General features: G+C 43.0%; 1 protein-coding gene across 2 annotated transcripts in view; it reads left to right on the forward strand.

The window, feature by feature from the left end:
* EPC2 (enhancer of polycomb homolog 2) overlaps nt 1-23,002 on the forward strand; it is a 174,200-nt gene that overhangs the window by 62,563 nt on the left and 88,635 nt on the right. For both annotated transcript variants that reach the window (XM_036996081.2, XM_036996080.2), the window contains exon 2: nt 4,011-4,170. In XM_036996081.2, the coding sequence (XP_036851976.1) occupies nt 4,011-4,170 (160 nt within the window). The remainder of the gene's footprint in view (nt 1-4,010; nt 4,171-23,002) is intronic.

A 23,002-nucleotide genomic window follows, 5' to 3' on the forward strand; every position in this document is an offset into this window, starting at 1 on the left:
ATATGGTGAACAGTACAAGGGCATTCATCACAGAAACTTTCGGTTTTGATCACGCATTATGAACTATAAACAATCAGGTCAAATATGAAGATTCGTTTGATTTTTATACTTGATTTATATGTGGATCCCACATTTCTCCCTTTATTATTATTACTATTTTTATTTTTAATAAAATGCTGAAGTGGTAGGTAGATGCAAGATAAAGTTAGAAAACATAGTTTAGTGTTGTAAGAGAGCAATTGTAGATGATCAGGTGTGTGCCTGTAGACTATGTGCTAATCCGAGCTAGACAAGGGCAATAAAACATCCACGGATGCAGAAGCTTTCTCTCAAAACAGGGAGGGGTGAGGTTCTAAGCTTCACCACTGTTGTTCCCCGATTTCTCACCTGATGGCCCCCCTGCGACTGTGCCTGTCTTAGGTTGTTCCTCCCTTGAGGAATCTTACCCGTCTCTGGCTAACCAGTCATCTTCCGGGGCCATACAGGTAAATGTAAAGTTGGTAAGTGAGAGAGTGCATGTGAATTTTTAAAACACCAATGAATAATCTCTGTATGTAGTCTAACTCGGTTGGTAGAGTCTGAAACCCAACAAGTTGGGGCATGAGCATGACAAGAGGAAAAAGAGACATACAAGTAAGGATTCAAGTTTCAAACCTGCTGATTTCTACCAGTGTGGTCATGGACCCTTAGCTTACTCATTGCTGAAAAAATTTTTTTTCTACCTTGCACATTGCAGAACTGTGCATGGTTTTATATGACTAAAAGTTATGAATTATTTAGCTTCTTTAAGTTTGCTTTTAATGGCTTATCGTGTAATTTCACTTGTCACTCAGAAAAAAGTAGAGAATGTATAATAATCTCTAGGAAAACCCAAAATGTTTCAATATATAGTAGCTTTCAAAAGGCTATTTCAGAATGTCAAAATAACCATAGGAAGTGATTTTGTGTACTTTGGTGGAGAGTCCCTTCATTTATGATGCAGAACTTTTAAAGTATTTTAAAACATTTGCCAAAGTAATACAGATTTACTATTGAAAGTTCAGAAAGTACAAAAGGGCACACAGAAGAAAATAAAGATTGCATAAATGGTATTTTGTGGTACATTCTGTTCTGTTTTCTTCCATGTTCTTTTCTTATATATTCATTTATATGTATGTATGTGTGTGTACACACATACATACATACATACATGTCCTTTTGCAAGCTGCTATTTACTTAATATCCTAACATCTTTTCGGGTTAGTAATAATCCATGTTGTTAGTTTTTACTACTACCTAAGAGTTCTATTTTATGTATATAACAATTTATATAACTAATTCCCCATTTATTGTCATTTAGACTTCCAGGGTTTTTTGTATTATATAACCATTGCCATGGTGAGCATTTTTAGTCAACATTGCCCACTTATTTGTTGCCTTTTGATGAATTTTAAGTGGAGTTAGTAGACCCAAAGGATGTCTTTTTAAAGGACAGGAAATCAAGTGCCTGATTTTTTTATTTTCTGTTAAAAAAACTCAAGTAACTTCACCAACATACAATGCAGCATGTTACAAGGAATCAGCATTAATTACTCTTGTCAGCCCCTTCTCCCAATAAAGACAAATCAAAACTCTTCTACCTATTTACAGGATTTTGTATGTTTGACACTGATTATGGTTATTATATGAAGCACAGGTCTCTAGAAGGCTTTTTTTTTTGGTTGAGAGACTGTCTTTTGGTTGAGAGACCGTCTGAAAATCTGGGGAAGGAAATAATAGTTGAGAGTTTACTTTTAGAGCTAAATTTGTTCTGTAAATTAAAATGGGGGAATATGTCATGGTCTGGTTGCTTAATTTCTGGCTGCCACTCTGTCATCTGCCAGCTATGTTAACAAGAGCATCATCTATGATGTTTTTAAATTTTCTCACTTGTAATATTAAAATAATGTTAGGTCAAGTCTCTATCTATTAAAGATATATTTCAATAACTAGATAATACCTAAAAATGTTTTATACTTAGGAGAAAGTCCGATATATATCAAAAGAATCTCTTGAGATCAAAAACATCTTGGGAAAAACGTCTTGGGAGGACAGGGAAAGATGTCCAAAACTGCCAGTTAGCTCAGTTTTATCTTGTCACCCATACCTACAGATTATCAGCATTATAAGAACAAGTTTTTCATCTTTAACAGCCTAGCTGGGTGGACTAGTCAAAGAACTGGAGTCAGAATCCTGAAATTCAACTCATATATTACACCATGACTAAGAACAAACCATTGTTTCTTGAATCTTAAATACAAAATGGGTAACATCAACCCCTATGTCCCAAGATTGTGAGGAGCTTATGAGTATGTGGTTGTGGGTGTCCTTTGAGAACTGTAAAACATAAATATAAGGTGGCATTGCATATTGCATCACTTTCTTTGACCAGGAGAATAAAATGTCTGCAGAATAGTAAAATACAGGCTTAAATAATGCTAGAAATTGCTCATTCAAGACCTGCCTTCCTGGTTTCTTCATCTGTTTGTGTGTGTATTCGATCCCTCACAGTTTCCCAGTTAACTCAAAAGTTTTTACTACTAATCATTTCTAATTAAATTGTTACTAGTATTTTTATGGGGAAATATATTTAGTGCTCTAACTTGGGATCCTACCCTACAAAGAAAAACATGTTTCTACCTGGCACTGCAAGTGGGGAAATTGTCAAATCTAAGCCATACCCACACTCCTGTCCCTTTCCTCAACTGCTTGCCTTTTTATTGAACGTCTCTGGGCTTCTGTCCATTTTAGATATTCTGTTTTCTCTACCTGGATTCTTTCTTTTTTCTCTTTTGCCTTGTTAAATCTTTACTGATCTTAGCAGTCTTTTAGTTTAGATTTTTGCTCTTTTTGGACATCTTTCCCTGTCCTCCCACGACAGTGATGTGACTGCAAAGAGACTTAATTGTGAAGCGCAACCATGATTACCTACTTACAATATCTGTCTTCCACTAGCTAAGTTCTTTAATGGCATAGTCTGTCTCATTTACTCTTAACAATTCTCAAGTGACAGGAGTAGTATCTGGTGTCTACTAGGGGCTCTGAAAAGTGTTGAAAGGGTGACTACTGATAAATAATAATTTATGCATTGCAGCATAGTCAGTACTCTTTTAGATAAAATCACAGAAGGCCTCTCTAATGAGAAGAGATGTGAAGGAATTTCAAAAACAATCCTTTTGGATATTTAGGAACCTTAAGGAGACTCAGGGTGGCTAGAATAAAAGATAAAAGGAAAGGGGTTGGAGATTTGGTTGAAGAGATAGAAGGCCTTATTAAATCACTGATAATTTTAACTTTTCATCTGCGCATGAAGGGGATCCATTGGGCGTGACATGATCTAATTTACCTCCCACAAAGTGAAGCTGCTTTGTTGTGAAAAGTCCATGGTGTGTCAGGGGAGAAAGTATGCAGTAAGTGGGGAAGGTAATGAAAAGTTATTAGAACATGGGTGTATTTTATGAAAACTTTCTGTTTAACCTTTGTTAAAAAGTTACTCCCTGCTGTAGTGGTAATGTGGTCTGTTGAATATAATTTTATTTCTCTCTGAATTACACAGAATTTTGTACTGTTGAAGTTTCAGGTGTATTAAGTGCAGAAGATACTTAAAATCTGTGATACAAATTATTTTCCTGTCATTTGCTTATTTTCCCATAATTTGGTACTGGTAGTAAGCACCTCAATTAATTTAGCAAACTAGGGATCAATTTTCTTGTAATTGTGATGTTAAATTCTAGTTTGTGAATATGGATATACTAAATTTTTGTAAAAAATTCTACCTATTAAAATTACAATAATTTAAGGTGGTAATAGAATAAGCACCAGTATTAAGGGAGAACAATGGCAATGCTTTCTGTAGGATTGTGGCAAAGCAACTATTTATGATTGATTCTTAAAGAACCTTGGAGTTATTTACGAAAGTAAATTTTATATTGAGTTATTCGTTGCATTAACAGTATTAAAACAACTTATGTTGTCTGCTTTACATTTTCCAGGAACATCATTTACAGCGAGCTATTTCAGCACAGCAAGTGTTCAGAGAAAAAAAAGAGAGCATGGTAATTCCAGTTCCTGAGGCAGAGAGCAACGTCAACTATTATAATCGCTTGTACAAAGGAGAGTTTAAACAGCCGAAACAGTTCATTCATATTCAGCGTAAGTTTGTTAATTCATTGTTTTCTGTTTGTAATTGAAATTTATCAATCAGTGAAAATCCTTTCTCTTTTTGCCAATGAGATTTTATTTTTTTAATGCATATACACAGATTAATAAAAATGTAAAACATTGAAGAATACAATCCCTCTGTACTTACATTTGAATGTGGAAATTATTTTGAGTGGTAGTTGCATTTGTAACATTAGATGTTTTATAGTATAGGATTTTGTATAGCACTGATACTTTGTTATGCAGTTAAATGTTGGTGGATTACCATACCCAAATAAGATTTATTTTTAAATTGGCTGTAATGCCAATTAGGGGTGAGTCTTCTGAAATTTTTTAGAATTAGATACTATACCTCTACCCTCATCTAGTTTTTTACATAATTCCAATTCTCCCTTGATACTTATTTTTCTCCCCTTTGAAAGGAAAGGAGCGACACACAGCAGCAATTCACTGGAGAAATCCCCTTTATTAGAGAAAGGTGCTGGGTTATATAGGAAGGGGCATGGGGTGATTGTGGTGTTACTTCTACGGGGCTGGTGGCTATTGGCTAGGTGCTGGGATTGGGAAGGGGGCGAGAGGTGATTGGGCTTCAGGTGGCACCGTCAGGAACCGAGGACCCCAAAGAGAAGCCGGAAGTTCACCATCTTACTGGTGGGGGCCCTTCATTCCCCCCTTTCTCCTCTATGGGGTTGTGGACGTTGCTTTCTCTCTGACTGCTTCCTGCTGAACGGGGGCGGAGAAGGGAGTGAGGGCTTGAGGATTGGGAGGAAAGGGTTGATAGGACTCCCCACAGTAAGGATGAGTAGATGTGGACTTCTTCAGGTTGGAAATCAATGAAGGTTCCCTGTAACCATAGGTCGAGGACCTGTTGATTCCAATGGTGCCAAGAGGATGTGGGTGTCAGGAGCCAGGCATCTGCAGCCATTGTTTCCAGGAACAGTTTCCAGCAGAGAGAGGGGTCCATCTCAGCGTGTGGTGAGGTTACGTGAGGGTGAGGGATCTTCTGTGGCCAGAAGCTGGTAGTTCCTGAGTAAAAGCTGGTTGAAAGCCTGATTAGAGATTTTTCCGACTTGGGATTTGATGAACTTTATTATACAGGGTAAGAAGAGACAGGCGAGAAGAATGATTATTATGGGGTCTGCAATGGGCCAGAGCCAGGTGAGGAGGGGGTTTGTTAGTATTGAAGAGAATGGGTTGGAATTGGAAGCAGAGTGGAGGCTGGAGGCAAGGTCGGTGAGTTTGGTAATGTCAGTTTCTATAATGCCGGATTCGTTGATGTAATAGCAGCACTCTTCCCAGAGGAAGACGCAGGTGCCGCACTTCTCGGCTGTAAGCAGATCTAAGGCCTGCCAGTTTTGAAGGGTGACCTTAGCTAGCGAAGTGACCTGTCTTTGGAGAGAGGCTAGAGAATCGGCAGTGGATGTCAGGGCTCCCTCAAGTTTGGCGTTGAGATCTCTAACTGCCCATAGAGAGTGACCCAAGGCTCCTCCTGAAAACCCTGCCCCAATGGCTGAGGTGGTCAAAGAGATACCAAACATGATGGGAAGGAAAGCAGCCCTTTTTGTGCGTGAGGGCAAGGGAAGTTGGAGCTCAAGAAATTCTGCCATGCTATAAAGTGTAAGCTGTGGGATTACGGTGACAAGAATGCAGGGTGTATCGGAGTTGGGAGGCAGTGAGTTGAAAAGACTGCCATTACACCAAAAGAAGTGTCCCGGTTGCGTAAAAGTCTTAGAGCTGGAGGTAGGGGTGTAGATAGAGAGGCAGTGAAGTGCGCTGGAGGGGGGTGGAGTTGGGCCTACACCGTGGTGGATGGTGAGATTATCTGCGTATTCTGGTTCCCATAGGGGTATGTCTGCCAGGGGGCAGAGAGGTTGTCCTTCTGCATGGAAGGAGTAGTTGGGAATATTAAGGGGCACGGCGGCCAGCAGTGGGCGCTGTAGTGATGCGCACAAGAAACAATTGGCGGTGTTGAGGGTGTGGTTGAGAAAGATGGTGGTGTCTTGAATGAGCTGTAACCAAGAGTAGGAGGAATAAGAAGATGAAGAGGCGCCGTCAAGAGTTTGGATAATGACTTTTTCGGAATGTCTGATATCCGATGCCACTTGAGAGATCTGGGAATGAGAGGGAACATACTCTTGAGAGATATGAAGGGTACCGTGGGGGGTCGAGGACCCCCCGTAGTAAACTGAGGCTGTGACTCCGGCGGCCCATCGAGAGTCCCAGGGATCTGGGATTGATAAGGAGAATGAGCCATTGGGATATTTCATGAAATGGTTGGAGGAGTAATACTGTGGGTACTAGAAGTTACCCATGTAGTGAATGGCGCAAGACCAGTAGGGACATCCCCCATAGGTGTCTTGCCATCGCCTGCAATAGGCTTGTCTTTGGTCATAGAGGAAGCAGTGGTAGGGAGAATAAAGGTAGCTGTTAGTGAACACTTCGGTGGAGGGGGGAAAGTGGAGGTATAAAGGCTTAGAGCAGCCTTTCAGAGGGCAGTCTGATGTGGCAATGAGGGCAGTAACTTTTGTTTGATGCTGTGTGTAAGTAGGGCAGTAACTTTTGTTTGATGCTGTGTGTAAGTCTGTCTGACTTTGAATCGCCATACAAAGGAGGCTGGGGTGGCAGGGAAGACAATAGGAATGAGGAAAAAAAGCGAGAGAGCGGTAAAGGAGGAAAAAGTCATGATTCGGGTATGGATGGCAAAGGGGGTGAACAGGAGATGCGGAGTTTCAAGGGATTAGAGGGATGAGGCGTGGTAGAGTAGACAGCGTCTTGGGCTGTATCCCAAGGACTCTGGATTGTGACTGATGGGTCTTGGGTGTCCAGAGAAGGTGGGTCCTGGGTATTTGGTTTCAACCTGGAGATATGAATCCAAGGGGTGACAGAGTTATCAGGCAGTGAGAGCTTGGCGGCCGAGGGGGTGCAGAGAATATCTGGGTGTGGACCTTCCCATTTCGGCGTGAGAGAGGGCCAATCCTCTGGCGGCTTATAAAACACTAGTTGGCCGGGCTGTAAGACAGGAGGATTTTGGGAGGCGGATGGATCAGGAAGGAGCCAATCCTGATATTTCCACAATTCAGTGCGGAGGAGAGAGAGTAGTGGAAGGGCCATATTGGGAGGAATTGGTCCTTTGTGGGAAGGGAGCCCCAGGGGTAGAATCGGGCGGCCGTACATGATCTCAAAGGGCGACAAGAAGCAAGGTTTCTTTGGGAGGGCCCGAATGTGGAGTAGAGCTAAGGGAAGTAAGCGAACCCAGTCAAGGTGTAGTTCTAGAGATAGTTTGGTCAGGATGTCTTTTAGAGTCCTATTGGCTCTTTCTACTTTTCCCGAAGCTTGTGGTCGATAAGGACAATGTAAATGCCAGGGGAGCGAGAGCGACTTGGAGAGGTTCTGGATAATTTGGACAGTGAACTCAGGGCCGTTATCTGATGGGAGGGAAGTGAGCATCCCGAACCTAGGAAAAATCTGGGTGAGGAGGATAGAGGCAACTGCGGACGCTCGTTTGTTAGTGGTGGGGAAAGCTTCGACCCATCCTGAAAATGTATTTACTAACATGAGTAGGTATCCGGTACGCTGTACAGGGGGCATGTTAGTGAAGTCTATTTGCCAATCTGCGGCGGGGACATTACCCCTTGCTTGATGAGCTGGGAAGGGTCGGGCCTTGAGGGGGGTATTAGGGTTAGTGCGTTGGCAGATGGTGCACCTGCAGGTGATTTGGTTAAGTAGGGTTTTGTCTTCTGGAGAGAGAGAAAAAAAAGATTGTAAAAAATGGATCAAGGATTGGGGGCTGGGATGGAACAGATCGTGTAAGAGGCGGAAGAGAGACTCTTTGTCCTGGGAACAGAGGGTGTCTTGTGATAAGGCTAAAACTGCAAGGGCAGACGGATTGTTGTCTGGTGTGTCTTCTGATAGGGCAACTGACCGGGCTACTCTGTCGGCTTTGTTGTTACCTCTTGCAATGTGGGAGTCATCCTTTTGATGTGATTTGCAGTGGACTATGCCTAATCGGTGTGGGAGTTGTGAAGCCTCTATAAGTTTAGTAATTAAGGCTGAATTAGTTATGGAATTTCCTTTTGTGGTGAGGAGGCCTCGTTCTTTCCATACTGCCGCATGAGACAAGAGAATGTGGAATACGTACTTGGAGTCAGTGTACAATGTGAGAGATGTGTCCCGGGCCAGAGTGCAAGCTCTGGTGGCTGCAATGAGTTCGGCCTGTTGATTGGTTGTACCAGGGGGTAGGGTTCGTGCCTCAATGACATCTTCGAGGGAGACTACTGTGTATCCTGCGTAGTGGGTGCCCTCATGCTTAAAGGAGGACCCATCAGTAAACCAGATGAGGTCGGAGTGTGAGAGGGCTCCTTCGGAGATCGTGGAGTGGCTTGGAAGGAAGTTGTGAAGAGCTTCTAGGCAATCATGCGAGGGAGTATGAGGAGAGTAGGGTAGAGGACGAAGAGTGGCCGGATTCAGGGGCTGGCAGGGGAGAAAAGAAATGTCTGGATTTTGGAGGAAAGAGGACAGTAAGATCAGGAGTCTGGAGGGAGGGAGGGAGAGTCTGTAAACTTTTGTAGGTTGAGATCTTTTAGGTGATGTGGGGACAGAATGGTAAGGGGCGCCCCGAATGTTAGTTTATGAGCTTCTTTCTGCAAGAGCTACCCAGCGGCTAATGTCCATAGGCAGGGGGCCCATCCCCGAACTGTGTGGTCTAATTGCTTGGAGAGATAAGCTACTGGGGCAAAAGATGGGCCATAATATTGGCCTAGGACTCCTAGAACATGACTGGACCTCTCAGGAATGTATAATGAGAAGGGTTTCGACAAATCAGGGAGATGGAGAGCTGGAGCTTCCACAAGGGCTTGACGGAGCTTAATGAAGGAGTGTCGGGGTGAGGATCATAATGGTTCTTCAGGGGGGCCCTTGCTGAGGTCGTATAGGGGTCTTGCCAACAGGGAGAAGTTAGGGATCCATGCTCTAAAATACCCAGCCAGGCCTAGAAAGGAAAGGATTTCTGTCTTGGTTTTGGGAACGGGCAGGTCAGAGAGGAGTCGTTTTCTGGCTAAGGTAATGGACTTTCTTTGTTGAGACAGAAGGAATCCAAGGTAAGTGACAGAAGGGGAAGAGATTTGAGCTTTGACGGGGGATACTCGGTAACCTCTGGAAGCTAGAAGGTTAAGTAGAGAGGCAGTGTCAAGTTGAGACTGTTCTCACGAAGGACTGCAGAGTAGAAGATCGTCTACATATTGTACTAAAGTGGACTCGGAGTGATCATGATGAAACTGTTTGAGGTCCTGAGCTAGGACTTGTCCAAAAATATGGGGACTATCTCGGAAGCCTTGTGGCAAAACTGTCCAAGTAAGTTGTTCAGAATGTCTTGTGCATGGGTCCGTCCAGGTGAAGGCGAAAAAATCTTGGGAGGAGGGGTCCAGAGGGATAGAAAAACATGCATCCTTGAGATCTAGGACTGAGAAGTGGGATGCCGAGGCAGGGATCTGCGATAAAAGGGTGTATGGATTTGGAACTAAGGGATGGATAGGGGCAACGACCATGTTGATGAGGCGAAGGGCGAAGGTCTTGGACAAGGCGGAAAGATCCGTTGGTTTTTTTTAACAGCTAATATGGGGGCATTAAATGGGGAGTGAGTAGGTCTGAGGTAATTTTTGTTTAAGAGATCTTGAATGATGGGTTGGAGGCCTATGAGGGCTGAAGTGGTTAGCGGGTATTGAGCCTGACAGATATACTGAGAGGGGTCATGTAATTTGATAGAGGCAGGGGGACATAGGGCCACGGAGGGGCTTGTAATTTCCCAAACTTTGGGATTTACAGGGTGTATGAGGGCGGAACCGGAGCTTTCATTGGGTAGAGGGGGGTCGTCGGCTATGAGGGCCATCAGAAAGGGAGTACTGGGGGCTGTGGGAGTGGATATAGTTATGGAAACATGGAGGAGAGAAAGGATGTCCCGTCCTAGTAAAGGGATGGGACACTGGAGCATAACCAGGAAGGAGTGGGAGAAAGGTATGGGATTGTCTAGGATTGTGCATAAAAGGGGGGTGTTTTAATGGGAAAATCTGTTTACCTCCTACCCCGACTATAGGAGTAATGGCTGGTGTGTTAGGGCCCCGGTATTCTCGCAAGACTGAAAAGATGGCTCCTCTATCTAGGAAGAAGGAGATAGGGCGACCGTCTACTGTTAAAGTAACCCTGGGCTCCTGTTTGGTGATGGAAATGGTCGGGCGAGAAGCCCCTGGGCCCTGTCAATCTTCTTCTGCCAGCCCCACTACGACGGGCTTAGGATGGGGGTTGTTCGTCCAGCCTCCCCTTCGGGTGGTTGGGCATTCAGACCCCCAGTGGCCCTTTTTTTGGTATCTGGGGCATGGGGTGGTAGGAGATCTGGGGGAGGGGCACACCCTTGACCAATGTCCCTCTTTTCTGCACTTGAAACAAGCTCCTGGATGGGGGGGGCTTGTTTGTAGAGGGGCTCCCAGGTTGTGGTTTTATCAGCTGGGCCAACATTTGGAAATTGGCCTGGTCAGCCTTTTGTTTACGGCGTTCTTTCTCCTCCTCCCGGTTATGGAAGACTTTAAAGGCCACTGTTAGGATCTCAGTCTGTGGGGTAGCGGGGCCCTGTTCTAACTTTTGGAGTTTAGCTTTAATGTCGGGATAGCTTTGAGCTAGGAAATATGTCATAAGGACATGTTTTCCTTCAGGTGTTTCTGGGTCCAGGCTGGTATACTGTAATAGGGCTTGAGTGAGTCTGTCTAAGAACTCGGAGGGGGTTTCGTCTCTCTTTTGAATTATGTCTTGGAGCTTTTGAAAATTGACTACTTACCGAGCTGCCTTTTTCAGACCTGCTATTAAGCAGGAGGCAAAAATATCTCGAGAGCGGAGACCCACGGCGGTGTTATAATCCCAGTGTGGGTCTTGTTTGGGGACAGCAGTGGGGCCAAGGGGATAGGTGGGGTCAGTCCTGTGGGTTTCGGTAGCGTGCATTTGGGCGAAGTCCCAAACTCGTCTACGCTCTTCAGGGAGGAAAGTATTGGCCAGGAGCATGAAAATGTCATGATGTGTGAGGCTGTAAGATTAGAGGGTCCATTGAAACTCCCTGATGTATGTCGTGGGATCAGTGGAAAAGGAACCTAGGCTTTCTCTAGTTGGGCTAAATCTCCTAAGGAGAAAGGGATGTGAATGTGCACGATGCCTTTGGATTTGCCTACCTCCCGGAGGGGGGCGATAATTTTGGGAGGCCCTCAGGACTGAGTCTGAGGGGGACTGAAGTGTTCTGGCTTAGTCTGTCAGGGGGAAACAGGTGATGGGGGCAAAGACGCGATAATTTTGGGAGGCCCTTGGGACCGAGTCTGAGGGGGCAACGACGGAAGAGGCTCCTGGAACTTAGTTAGAGGGGGGCTGAAAGGCTCAGGCTTGATCTGCGGGAGGGGGTTAGTGAGGGGGACGGAGAAGGAGGGGGTGAGGTGGGGAAGGAGATAGTGGTGGAGGGAGGAGAGGAGGGGGAAGGGAGAGGACAGGAGGCTTCTGTGGGGGTGGATGCTGTAGTGGCGGTGGTGGTAGAGGAAGGGGGAGGGGCTGTTGTAGGAGAAGAGGGGGAAGGGACATTACCGGAGGTTTCTGCGGGGGTGGAGGCCGCTGCGGGTGGAGGGGTTGTAGGAGGGGGAGGGGCAGAAGGGGGAAGCCTGTATGGCGGAGGCTCATCGGCTGGGTCAAAGGTAATCGAAGAGGGATTGGGAGTGTGGGGAGGGGAGGGAGACGGCTTGCAGGCTGGGAGAACTTGGGGCGGGAGCAGGTGGTGCAGAGGCTGGGATTTTGAGCCAGGAGGCGAAAAGCTTCGATATAGGGAATCTCCTTCCATTTTTTCAGGTGCTGGCAGTAGTTAAAAAGATCGCGAGTGATGTTAAGATCAAGAGTTCCCCCTGCGGGCCATTGGTTGTTATTGTCTAGGGGGTATGTCGGCCAATCTTGGGAGCAGTATTTATGGAGAAGTTTTGGTTTTATATCAGGTGTCAGGGAGAGGGTAGCCAGATGCTTAAGCAGGCATTCAAGAGGTGAACTTTCAGGGAGGGATGAGGAGGCTCCCATGGCCAAAGGACAGAGAAGGAGACAAACAGGGGAAGATGAACGGAGATTCTCAGACTGGAAGCAGACCGCAAGGAGACAAAGGACGTCCCCGATGGTCCTTGGTGGTCTGCGGAAACTTGTATACGAGTCGGAATTTCTTAGGAAGTGTGTGTCGTCACCCAGACTTCTCTAAGAAGGCAGAGTGCCGGAGTCACGAGGTACCTAGTACTAGGAATTTTCGGCAGACAGAACGGATTTTGGCGGATGGAACACAAGGAGGGGGGAAAAGGGTGCGTTCTCATCCACAAAGGAGTCACCTCGTTTATGGCTGTTGGAGGGGGGGCCTGAGGGTCTGCCGTAGCCGTGAAGGCCTGAGGCGGGGATTTATGGCTGTTGGAGGAGGGGCCTGAGGGTCCGCCGCAGCCGTGAAGGCCTGAGGCGGGGAGAGTTCCCTCCTTGTCCCCGAGCATCAGGGCCTTGCCGGACGATCACGGTCAATGGCACTGCGATAGCTCGGGGAAGAGTGGCCCACTCCGGGGGGGAAACTTACCTAAAGGTCAGAGAGGAGTGGTGAGTGATGAGCTAGCGCCGGAAAAAGAGGATGAGGGCAAGCTGCTGCTGGTGTCAGGGGGGAAGACGGGGCCCAGTTGGGGTGTCCCGTCTCCCGGGTTTCGGCACCAATGAAAGGATAGAGCGACACACAGCAGCAATTCACTGGAGAAATCCCCTTTATTAGAGAAAGGTGCTGGGTTATATAGGAAGGGGCATGGGGTGATTGTGGTGTTACTTCTACGAGGCTGGTGGCTATTGGCTAGGTGCTGGGATTGGGAAGGGGGCAAGAGGTGATTGGGCTTCAGGTGGCACCGTTGGGAACCGAGGACCCCGAAGAGAAGCCGGAAGTTCACCATCTTACTGGTGGGGGCCCTTCACCCTTGGTTACTATTTAAATGATAATGATCTCTTGCCTTAAAACTATTTCAATAATCTGTTATTACTACCCTCATTGATCCTCACCTTCCTCTAATCTCTCTACTTCACAAAGTCTACTGGTATCAGAGTGGTCTTCCTAAAGTGTTGGTCTGATCAAATTATGCTCTGGCTTAAAATCCTACTGTTTTCTTTTATGTCCGGAGTTTCAGCTGACTCTGCAGAGCTAGTGTCTTGATATCTTGGCTGGTTGTGTAAGAAAAACTTTGGGGAACCTGTTAACATAGAGATTTCAGGACTCTGCTTCAGGCCTACCTGTCTGAGAATCTCTGATATACAGCCTGTTAATAAGTCTTTTTTTTTAGTTTCCCAGGTAATTCTGAAACATATCCAGATTTAAGCCTGACTGTGAAATCTACTGTTTTTCATCGATTCTAAAATGCATATTTTTTCATTGTTCATCTTTGAAATGAGATTGCATCTTAAATTGCGATTGTCCTGGATTGAAGTTTAGTTTATGTAAAGAGAATTAGCATTTGTTTCCACCAGGCATTTGAGGATCATACCAAACTGAGACCACTTAAAAGCCCCTGCTTGTTTGTTTTGGTTTGGTTTTGGACCACACTGGTAGTTTTTGTGCGGGCTGCAGACCTGCTTGGAGTTCAGTTCTTGGTAGGGGGAGGAGATATTTTTGCCCCCTCCTTTCACCTAAGGGCATACTGAGAAATATGAAGTTCCTTGCTCTTCTTTTATGCATGGCTGGTTTATTTATCTTACACTGAGGTTGTTACCCTTTGATGGTTGCTCATTTCCTGTTGCTCTTCCCCTTACTCTTTGTACCATAGGGACTAACTTAACATTATCCACATTGGCCTTGTTTTATATTTCACACTTCCTTGCATGTGCTATTCAAGTCATTTTTCCCTTCCTGTAGCTTATTTAAGATCTAATTCCCTTATGAAGGTTACCCTGACTTTTCTCATTCTATTTCTCCCCTTTACTTAGATCTCAGTATCTTGTACATACCTCTGTTAGAGGACTCACTCTACTTTAGTGCAATTACTTAAAACCATCTTTCTCTCCTTTTAGACTGGAGCTCCTTGAGGACAGGGGCTATTTTTATTTTCTCTTTGTATCTTTAGTTAAAGCACATGGCTTATAGGTGCGTAATAAATGGCATGTTTGTTGATTGATTTGTTTTTGTTTTTGTTGTACTTTTTTTTGTTATCATTAATATATAATTACATGAGCAACATTGTGGTTACTAGATTCCCCCCATTATCAAGTCCCCACCACATACCCCATTACAGTCACTGTCCATCAGTGTAGTAAGATGCTACAGAGTCACTACTTGTCTACCCTGTGCTATACTGCCTTTCCCATGCACCCTCCTACATTATGTGTGCTAATTGCAATGCCCATTATTCCCCTTATTCCTCCCTTCCCACCCATCCTCCCCAGTCCCCTTCCCTTGGGTAACTGTTAGTCCATTCTTGGCTCTGTGAGTCTGCTGCTGTTTTATTCCCTCAGTTTTTGCTTTGTTGTTACACTCCATAGATGAGTGAAATAATTTGGTACTTGTCTTTCTCCACCTGACTTATTTCACTGAGCATAATACCCTCTAGCTCCATCCATGTTGTTGCAAATGGTAGGATTTGTTTTCTTCTTATGGCTGGATAATATTCCATTTTGTATATATACCACATCTTCTTTATCCATTCATCTACTGATGGACACTTAGGTTGCTTCCATTTCTTGGCTATTGTAAATAGTGCTGTGGTAAACATAGGGGTGCATATGTCTTTTTGAAATTGGGATCCTACATTCTTAGGGTAAATTCCTAGGAGTGAAATTCCTGGGTCAAATGGTATTTCTATTTTGAGTTTTTTGAGGAACCTCCATACTGGTTTCCACAATGGTTGAACTAATTTACATTCCCTTCAGCAGTATAGGAGGGTTCCCCTTTCTCCACTTCCTCCCTGATTAATTTGTTTTTAAATGGCTTTTTAAAGGCCCTTACGTGTCAGAATCATATTCCAAAGAGTCTTTTCTCTGAGCATTCAAGAGAAACACATGTGCAAAAATTATTTGTGACTTATTTCCTGTGTGTTCTTTTTTAATCTGTTTAGCTTGTATTTGCCTTATTATTGTATCAGGAAGAAGATAGCTGTTCATAATAAGAATTTTAAGGATTTCTCAAGCCAGATTATCAGGGTTTTTGTATATTAATAACTGAACATTGACAGGACTATATGTAAAAACCATTAGAAGAAACTAAGGACCAAGAAATTGGGTGTAACCCATTTGGGTCAGGCCCATTGGGTAAAGATTAATCTTGTGTTGGTTGGTGTTTTTTTTTGTTTGTTTCATTTTGCTCTGTTGTAAAAAATGGAATAACAATAATAGAAAGTTATTTTAACTATTTCATTTTTTCTTTTAGTCTGTCAGCATATTGATTCTATGTACTATTCTATGTAATATCATACTATTCATACAATTTTTTATCCTGCCTTTTCTGCATCTATTTTAAGTTTCTGAGGTTCTTATGTAAGGTCTGTTATTTTCAGTGTATATCAAATTTGTATCATATTTTTATATTCCATAATTTGCTTACCTATATTCCTGTTACTAGCCTTAAAAATTATCTGTACTCAAATTTAAACTTGTTATCATTGCGGTGTTGGTTTTTTGTTTGTTTGTTTGTTTTGGATATAACTTCTTTCCAAACCCTAAAATATAAGGAATTTCAAAAATACTGCTCTGGATTTTTTCCTTTTCTTCTTTTAATGATGATTTGAAAGAATCCCCATTTATCTGGCTAGAAAAACACATTGTACAATTGCCAAAGTAGGGTAGTCTAGTTCAGGCCCATCACATTACTTGCCTGGGCTTTGTCAGAAACCTCTGTATTGGTTTCTCTGCTGTTGTTTTCCTGTCTTCCAGTCCATTATCCACAGTGCCACTAAAGTGATTGCTACCCATTTAGACAATTTTCAGACTCTGTTTCCTGTAGGATAAAATTTGAGCATCTTTGTATCTTGTTTAAGCCTCTCCATTTTGCCTGTGCAGCCATGGTTCCCTTTGTGTTTTTCCACTTTGACACCACCCTTTAATGAAATGAACTGTTGAAGGATCTCTTTTCTCCTCTAGACTGTAAGCTTTTCAGGAGCAGAAGTTCTATCTCACTGACCATACAGAACCATACTACAGCCTCAATACATCTTTTTTCCCCGTTCCTCACCCTCCTTACACTTTCAGCTACAACAATGAGTTCCTTCCAATGCTCTTGACTTGTGCCTTATTTTCTCCTGCTTGCATGCCTTCACATAGCCCTGTAGTTCTCTCCTCCACTTGTTAAATTATAATTGTTCTCCAAGTCTCATCTCCACAGTTACCCTCAGGAGCCTCTTCCTGGCCCCTCTAAGCAGAGTTCTTGGCATTGTTTACCTCAAGCCCTCCTGTGTCATATACACACCCTCAGTATTGCATTGACCATCTTTGGTTGTGATTGTTCACCTCTGTTGCTTCACTAGGCTATAATGCTCATTTAGAACAGGCACTTTTTCGTTTTTTTAATTTTGCTGCCTAGTATACCTAGCATGAGGTTAGGTATGCAGTTTGCTGAATAAGTAAATTGAGTGAATGGATAGATAATTAAAAGCATATATACCATGGCATTTTTGGCACATCAATTTTGTAGGACTGAAGATTGTACACAGAATCAAATATGAGAATAAAATTATTTAATGTGTACAGTGAAACTGAGATCTGCTATATGAATCCAAATTAAAAATTAAAAGTAGGCTCTTGTTACTCACCAACAGTGGCATTTTAGGGGGGAAAAGGGCATGACAAGAAGGAATTAGGAGTGGAACGACTCTGGTCTTGGTATGGATATAAGGTACACCTTGCTCCACTTGTCACTTCTAGTACCAGGCCTCCATAGTCAACCCATATTGGTATTCTGGGGAACTTACTTAGTCACAATATATTGAAGTACTCTTACCAGGTTGGAGGCATATTCTTACCAAGCATTTTGGAGACACCATAGTCTTTGATGACCCAAGATACTCAAACTGTTCCTCTTTTAGGCTAATTCTACACACTGGTCAGTTGTATGACACATGTAGAAGATACTACCTGTATTTACTTACTGTTACAGTGAATTTACTTTATATAGCTCATCCCAGATATTATAATTGTTCATTTCTTTTGGAGTTTAAGAACTTCATTAAATTCAGGACCCGAAGCTTTCTCCTTAAGGAAAGACTTTGTTTACACTGCAATAAGTTCTTTATTTTGACCTCTCATCACCTCTTGTACTTAATGTGATAATATTTTACAGTTGATTCTAAGTGTCTTAGAATTCTAGAACATAAAGGAACTTGAGGTATTGTTTCATAAATATTCTGAAGTTAATTTGTGTCTGATTTTGAACTCCATTTAATGGTTCTTGGAAACAGGATTCATTGTTTTGAAAGGAAAGTTCGCTTCGTTCTCTCACTGTGTTATACCTACAGACACAGATCAACAGACCATCTCATCTGATTCTTCGTAGAAAGAAAGAAAAGTTCAGAAGACAGTATACGTGGGGTGGGTTAGAACCTTCGTATCTGTCAGGCATGGAAAGGAATTTACTCCTAGGAAATTTAATTCTGCTGTTTGTATCTGCAGCCAACATACTAAGCCCTGGTAAAGTGCCTGCCTACTATACATTGCAGTATCCTTAAAGCTGCCGCCTCCTCCTCAGTCTCATATAGCTGACCACTGTCAGTTCTACACTGGGGGAAAAAAAGAAAAATTCCATGTATGCATTGTAAAGTGGACCTGGAATATTCCATTGGATTTTCAGCAAGACTAATGGATACAGGCCTAATATCCAACTTCAGTCATTATCCTTGAACACCCTCTGCTATTGTCCTTATTAAACAAAAATGATGATACTTGAATGTTTGTCTTGGTGGGGCAAATATATTTTGATCAGAAAGAGCTGAAAAAGATTGTAAATGAAGAACATTATTTATTTTATACAGCAAAACTTCTGGGTGAAAAAGATGCATGCCAGGAACATAAGTTTTCTTGTAAAAACATCATTGGTTATGTATTATGTAAGATATCAAACATTTAAATAAATAAATATTAGAAAAACATCGCTCTGAGTACAGAAGTGGGTTGTATCAGATTTGTGGAGAAAACATTCCAGGTAGAGCTAGAGTGAGGGTTGGGTACTGAGTGTGGTGGTAACAGAGACAGTGAGCAAGGCCAGGCTCTGAGGGCAGCCCACGTTCTGGTCTGCTGGCTTTAAGGATCTTCTGCTCTTCTCAAGACTGTGCTGAGCCACCTATCCTTGCGTAAAGCTGTGAATGTGAGCAGTAGGGCTTAAATGGTAGAGCAGTAATTGGGTAGCTACTAATCCAGGAAGGAAGAGGAGCCCCAAAACTCACTAAATATTAAGTATTAAGGTAATGCCATGTGTTTTGGGAAAAAGCAAAATAATCACTTGGCAGTCTGAGGTACAGGTGAACAGGCAGTCTAAGGAGAGTGCCCCTTGGGCCTGTATGCATTTATTTATGTCTGCTATTTAAAAACAAAAATATTTGAGGTGACTCTGAATAAAATACAGCATAGTGAAAACCATAGCTAAAGGAATCAAGGAGAAAATAAAGACACTATAATAAGAGGAATATTTGATGCTTAGTGGTACATATTTTACGCTGATGTAATTAACAGACAAAAAATAGAGTTGGTCCTAAGGTGCATATTTCAGTGTGTGTTTCCTGGCACTGAAGCATTTAGAACTCTCCTGTGGGGCCACACAAAGAAGATTCTGTGATGTGCCCCAGCACACCTGACTGTTAATAGGAGTTACCAGAAATAGGCCTTCAACATCTTCACCTAGCAACTAGCATCTCCATGGAAGATTCTTCTTCCACACTGTCCTAAGAGCTGGCATCTTGTCTATCTCCCTGTCTACCATAAAAGACTACATTTCCTTCCTATCTTACCCCAGTAATATAATATCATGGGCTGCCTACCTACAAAGATGTTTTCTTATATGCTAATTTCCTGAAATGTTGAATAGAAGACTAAACTTTTCTTACCACAGTTATGGATGGATAAAGCATAATAAATAGCTAATAGCATTTACTGATTGTTGTGTCCTGGTCCTGTTAGTGTTTTACATATGTTAAGTCAGTTACTCCTCAAAGGAACTTTACAAGTCAGCTAGTATTTTTACTCCCTTTTTAAAGAAAGATTACATAAAGAGCCCAAAGTAATACATCTAACAAGCAGAAGAATCAGAATTCCAGTCAAGGCTCTCTGGCTCTAGAGTGTAGCTGCTTAACTCTGGGGTACTGCTTTTCAGTCGTGGCTCATTGTAACGTGCAAATACTGACAGACATTAAACAGAGATCCATTATCATTCAAATATGGTTGATATTGAATCACAATGGGAGTAAAGGATTTCTTCTGTGTGTATGTGTTATGGATAAATTGCAGGATAGAGGATGGTTGTCTTTGGATAGTAAAGGGCGTCTTGGATGTGAAAGGCGGGTACAAACACCCGGTAAACACTTCTGGTTTGGCCACAGGGTTGATTAATGAATGTGCATGGCAGTGAGGGAGGTGCCAGAAAAAGGGAAAAGCTTGAAGAAAAGGGAGCCAACCATGACAGTAATAAATTAATTTTAAAAATTTTTACAATTTTGCTTAAGATAGTGAGGAACTCCAGTGAAAGAGATGAATTTTAGTATTGGGAAGGCCCAAGATCAATTTTTAAAAGAGCCTTTTAAGTTTTACAAATGAAAAGCATTTCAGGGAAAGCTCCTAGGGCAACATTGTGGACTGAGCCTTTAAAAAAAATACTCCCATTCCAATACATGCACACACACAGACTAAGAGATCAACCGGGATCTTTGAGCTCTAGGAACTAACTAAGCAGAGCTGCAGAAACTTTTCTAGTGCCTCTGGGGCTTTCTCCAAGTCCGACCTATCTTTGAAAACAATCCTGCAACCCCCTAATAGAGGGAGGCCCCAGTTGGGAAAGGTCTTTGGCAGTTACTAATTTCTAAACCTCCAACTAAGCACTGTGGTTGGCAAACAAAGTTGGCTTTGGGTGTGTAAGTCCGGGGAAAGGAAATCCCGGGGCAAAATACTTCTAAAAACCGAAATCAGTCAAAGGGAGAAATGAGGTTTAAAACCCATTTATTTCTCACATACTGCAGTCCCAGTCCGTCTTTCTTCTCTGCTCTGGCAGCAACCACACCGGCCCTCCCCCCCACCTCTCAGGTACAGATAAGCCCTCTGTTACCCAGGTAATCACCCATGGATGTGGAGATGAACTCCACCCCTGAGGAAAGATGCAAATGCACTAAAGGCATACTTCTTTCCACCTCAGAACGCCTATTGATATGCAGATATACTAAAGCCAGGCGAGTTATTCTGGAAATGTTACAATTTTACCCACAATCCACCCTTCCATAAATCTCACCTTAACAGTTTACTGGATCCCCTCTTCCGACCTATAGCAACAGCAATAAAATCTTGATAATCCTCAAGCCAGAGGATTCAGCCTATGCAGATTAAGCAAATGTACTTTGCAGCACAATCTCTCACTAAGCACAAAATACGTTTCTACACTTGTTTACTTATTCTTAACAATCATGTTAGATTGCTCACAAAACTTTTACCAAACATTAGACAAAGTCAAGCCTCTCTTTAAACATTATTTTCTTGACAACAGCAACACAATCATAATTCTCAAGCCAGAGGATTCAGCTGGATTCCTTCACAGCGCAGTCTCTCACTAAGCACAGAAATGTTTCTACACTTGTTTACTCATTCCTAACAATCATGCTAGATTGCTCACAAAACTTTTACCAAACATTAGACAAAGTCAAGCCTCTCTTTAAACATTATCTTCTTGACAACAGCAACACAATCATAATTCTCAAGCCAAAAGATTCAGCTAGGTTCAAAGTCCCATGCAGATTAAGTCCAAAACTCATCCATTCCAGCCATCACACGGCAGCTGCAGCCAGGGGGCGCATCCAGGACACAAAGACCGTAGAAGCAAATAACCGTGATTGTCCGGGGCCAATTTGCTGTTATTACAGGAATTCACAGGCGGCCAGCTTCCAGGCCTTTTCCCCAAGGTGCCAGAAGAACCAGCCATCGTTGGTCCACGTGTTGAAATGTCCAGGGCCATGTCCATTTTACTCCTAATTGCTGCACCCATCCTTGCAACACATGTCCAATGAAATGGGTACCTCGATCACTCTCAGTAACCGTAGGCTGCAGAGAGATGCTCTAGGCCCTTCTTGGTGGTTTGCTGATCTGCAAAACGTGCAGTGCGCTCCTTCCCGGCTCAGCTGACTTCTTCAAAGTTGAAAAACAAGCCACACCGATGGGCCCACATTGTCTTTTGAGGTGTCTGTGCCATGCCACTCCGTGGCCTTTGGGTCCAGTCTTGCAGCCCTACCCCGCCACGATGGGATAGGTTATTACCTTCGACAGAGCTGTTCCAGTGATGGGCTCTGTAGCCAGCAAGGCGTGGTACACAGCAGCCAGTTGCTTCTCTATCAAGGTGACCCGGACCTCTGCTCCTTTCCATGGTTGTGGCTAGGCTCCAGCTGGCAGCAAGAGTAGCAGCAGTGGCAGAAGCAGTAGCCTTACACTCAGGCCACGGGCCAGGATTGGCATGGCCAGCAGCGGTGGTGGCGCCTCCACGACCACACGAGTGTAGACACATGTCACTCGGCGCTCGCACCGCTTCTCCCCATCATTTCTAGGGGCAGTCCTCCCAAAGGTCGCACCCATTATGACAGATTTTGGGTTCACAGGAATCCTGCCTACTATGCCAATTGTAAGTCCAGGGAAAGGAAGTCCCAGGGCAAAGTATTTATAAAAACTGAAATCAGTCGAAGGGAGAAATAAAGTTTAAAACCTGTTCATTTCTCACAAACTGCAGTCCCAGTTCTTCTTTCTTCTCTGCTCTGGCAGCAACCACACCGGCCCTCCCCATCACCTCTCAGGTACAGATAAGCCCTGTGTTGCCCAGGTAATCACCCATTGATACGGAGATGACTTCTCCACCCCTGAGGAAAGATGCAAATGCACTAGAGCCATACTTCTTTCTACCTCTGAATGTCTTTTGATATGCAAATATACTAAAGCCAGGAGAGATATTCTGGAAATGTTACAATTTTACCCACAGAGTGGAATGAATAGGACTGCTTAGGACCTTGGTCAAGTGAGTTTTATTTTCTATTTTAAAAAAAAAATCAGTTAATAGTACTTACTATGGTTGTACAGAGGAGGCTAAAATAGATAATAAAAGTGATGTAAAAGATGAAGAGAAAAAGCCTCCGTGATGATGTTGCTTCTTAAATAATCTAATATAATATTTTAATGATTTAAATAATTGCCACTCTTCAATAAAGTCAATAAGGTAATCAAAATTACAGGACTTTAATACACCCCCTCCCCATGGAGGTTAAAGCCACCTTTTTTTCCCCCCTGAATTGGGCCTTCAAAAATAGTTGTTTCTTATCACTGGCTAAAGAATCTCCTTTGTTTCTCCATAGAAACTAAGAAAATAGGGTGTCTTTGTTTCATTTTGAAAAGTTAAGGTTTGTACTCTATAATCAAAAGTAAAATGTCAATTGCAAAAAAAAAAAATCCCATCTCACAAAAATAACGAACAGAGAATAAAAGTTATTTTCTTCCCCTTTTTCCCCAGATTTGCATTATATTGTGAGTATGTACATATACACGTGTGTCTTTTGTGGCTTTTGCTTATTTAACTTACTATCTCTTATAGAGTAAGCAC

The sequence above is a fragment of the Manis javanica genome, chromosome 7 (assembly GCF_040802235.1).
Source record: "Manis javanica isolate MJ-LG chromosome 7, MJ_LKY, whole genome shotgun sequence".
Taxonomy (NCBI): domain Eukaryota; kingdom Metazoa; phylum Chordata; class Mammalia; order Pholidota; family Manidae; genus Manis; species Manis javanica.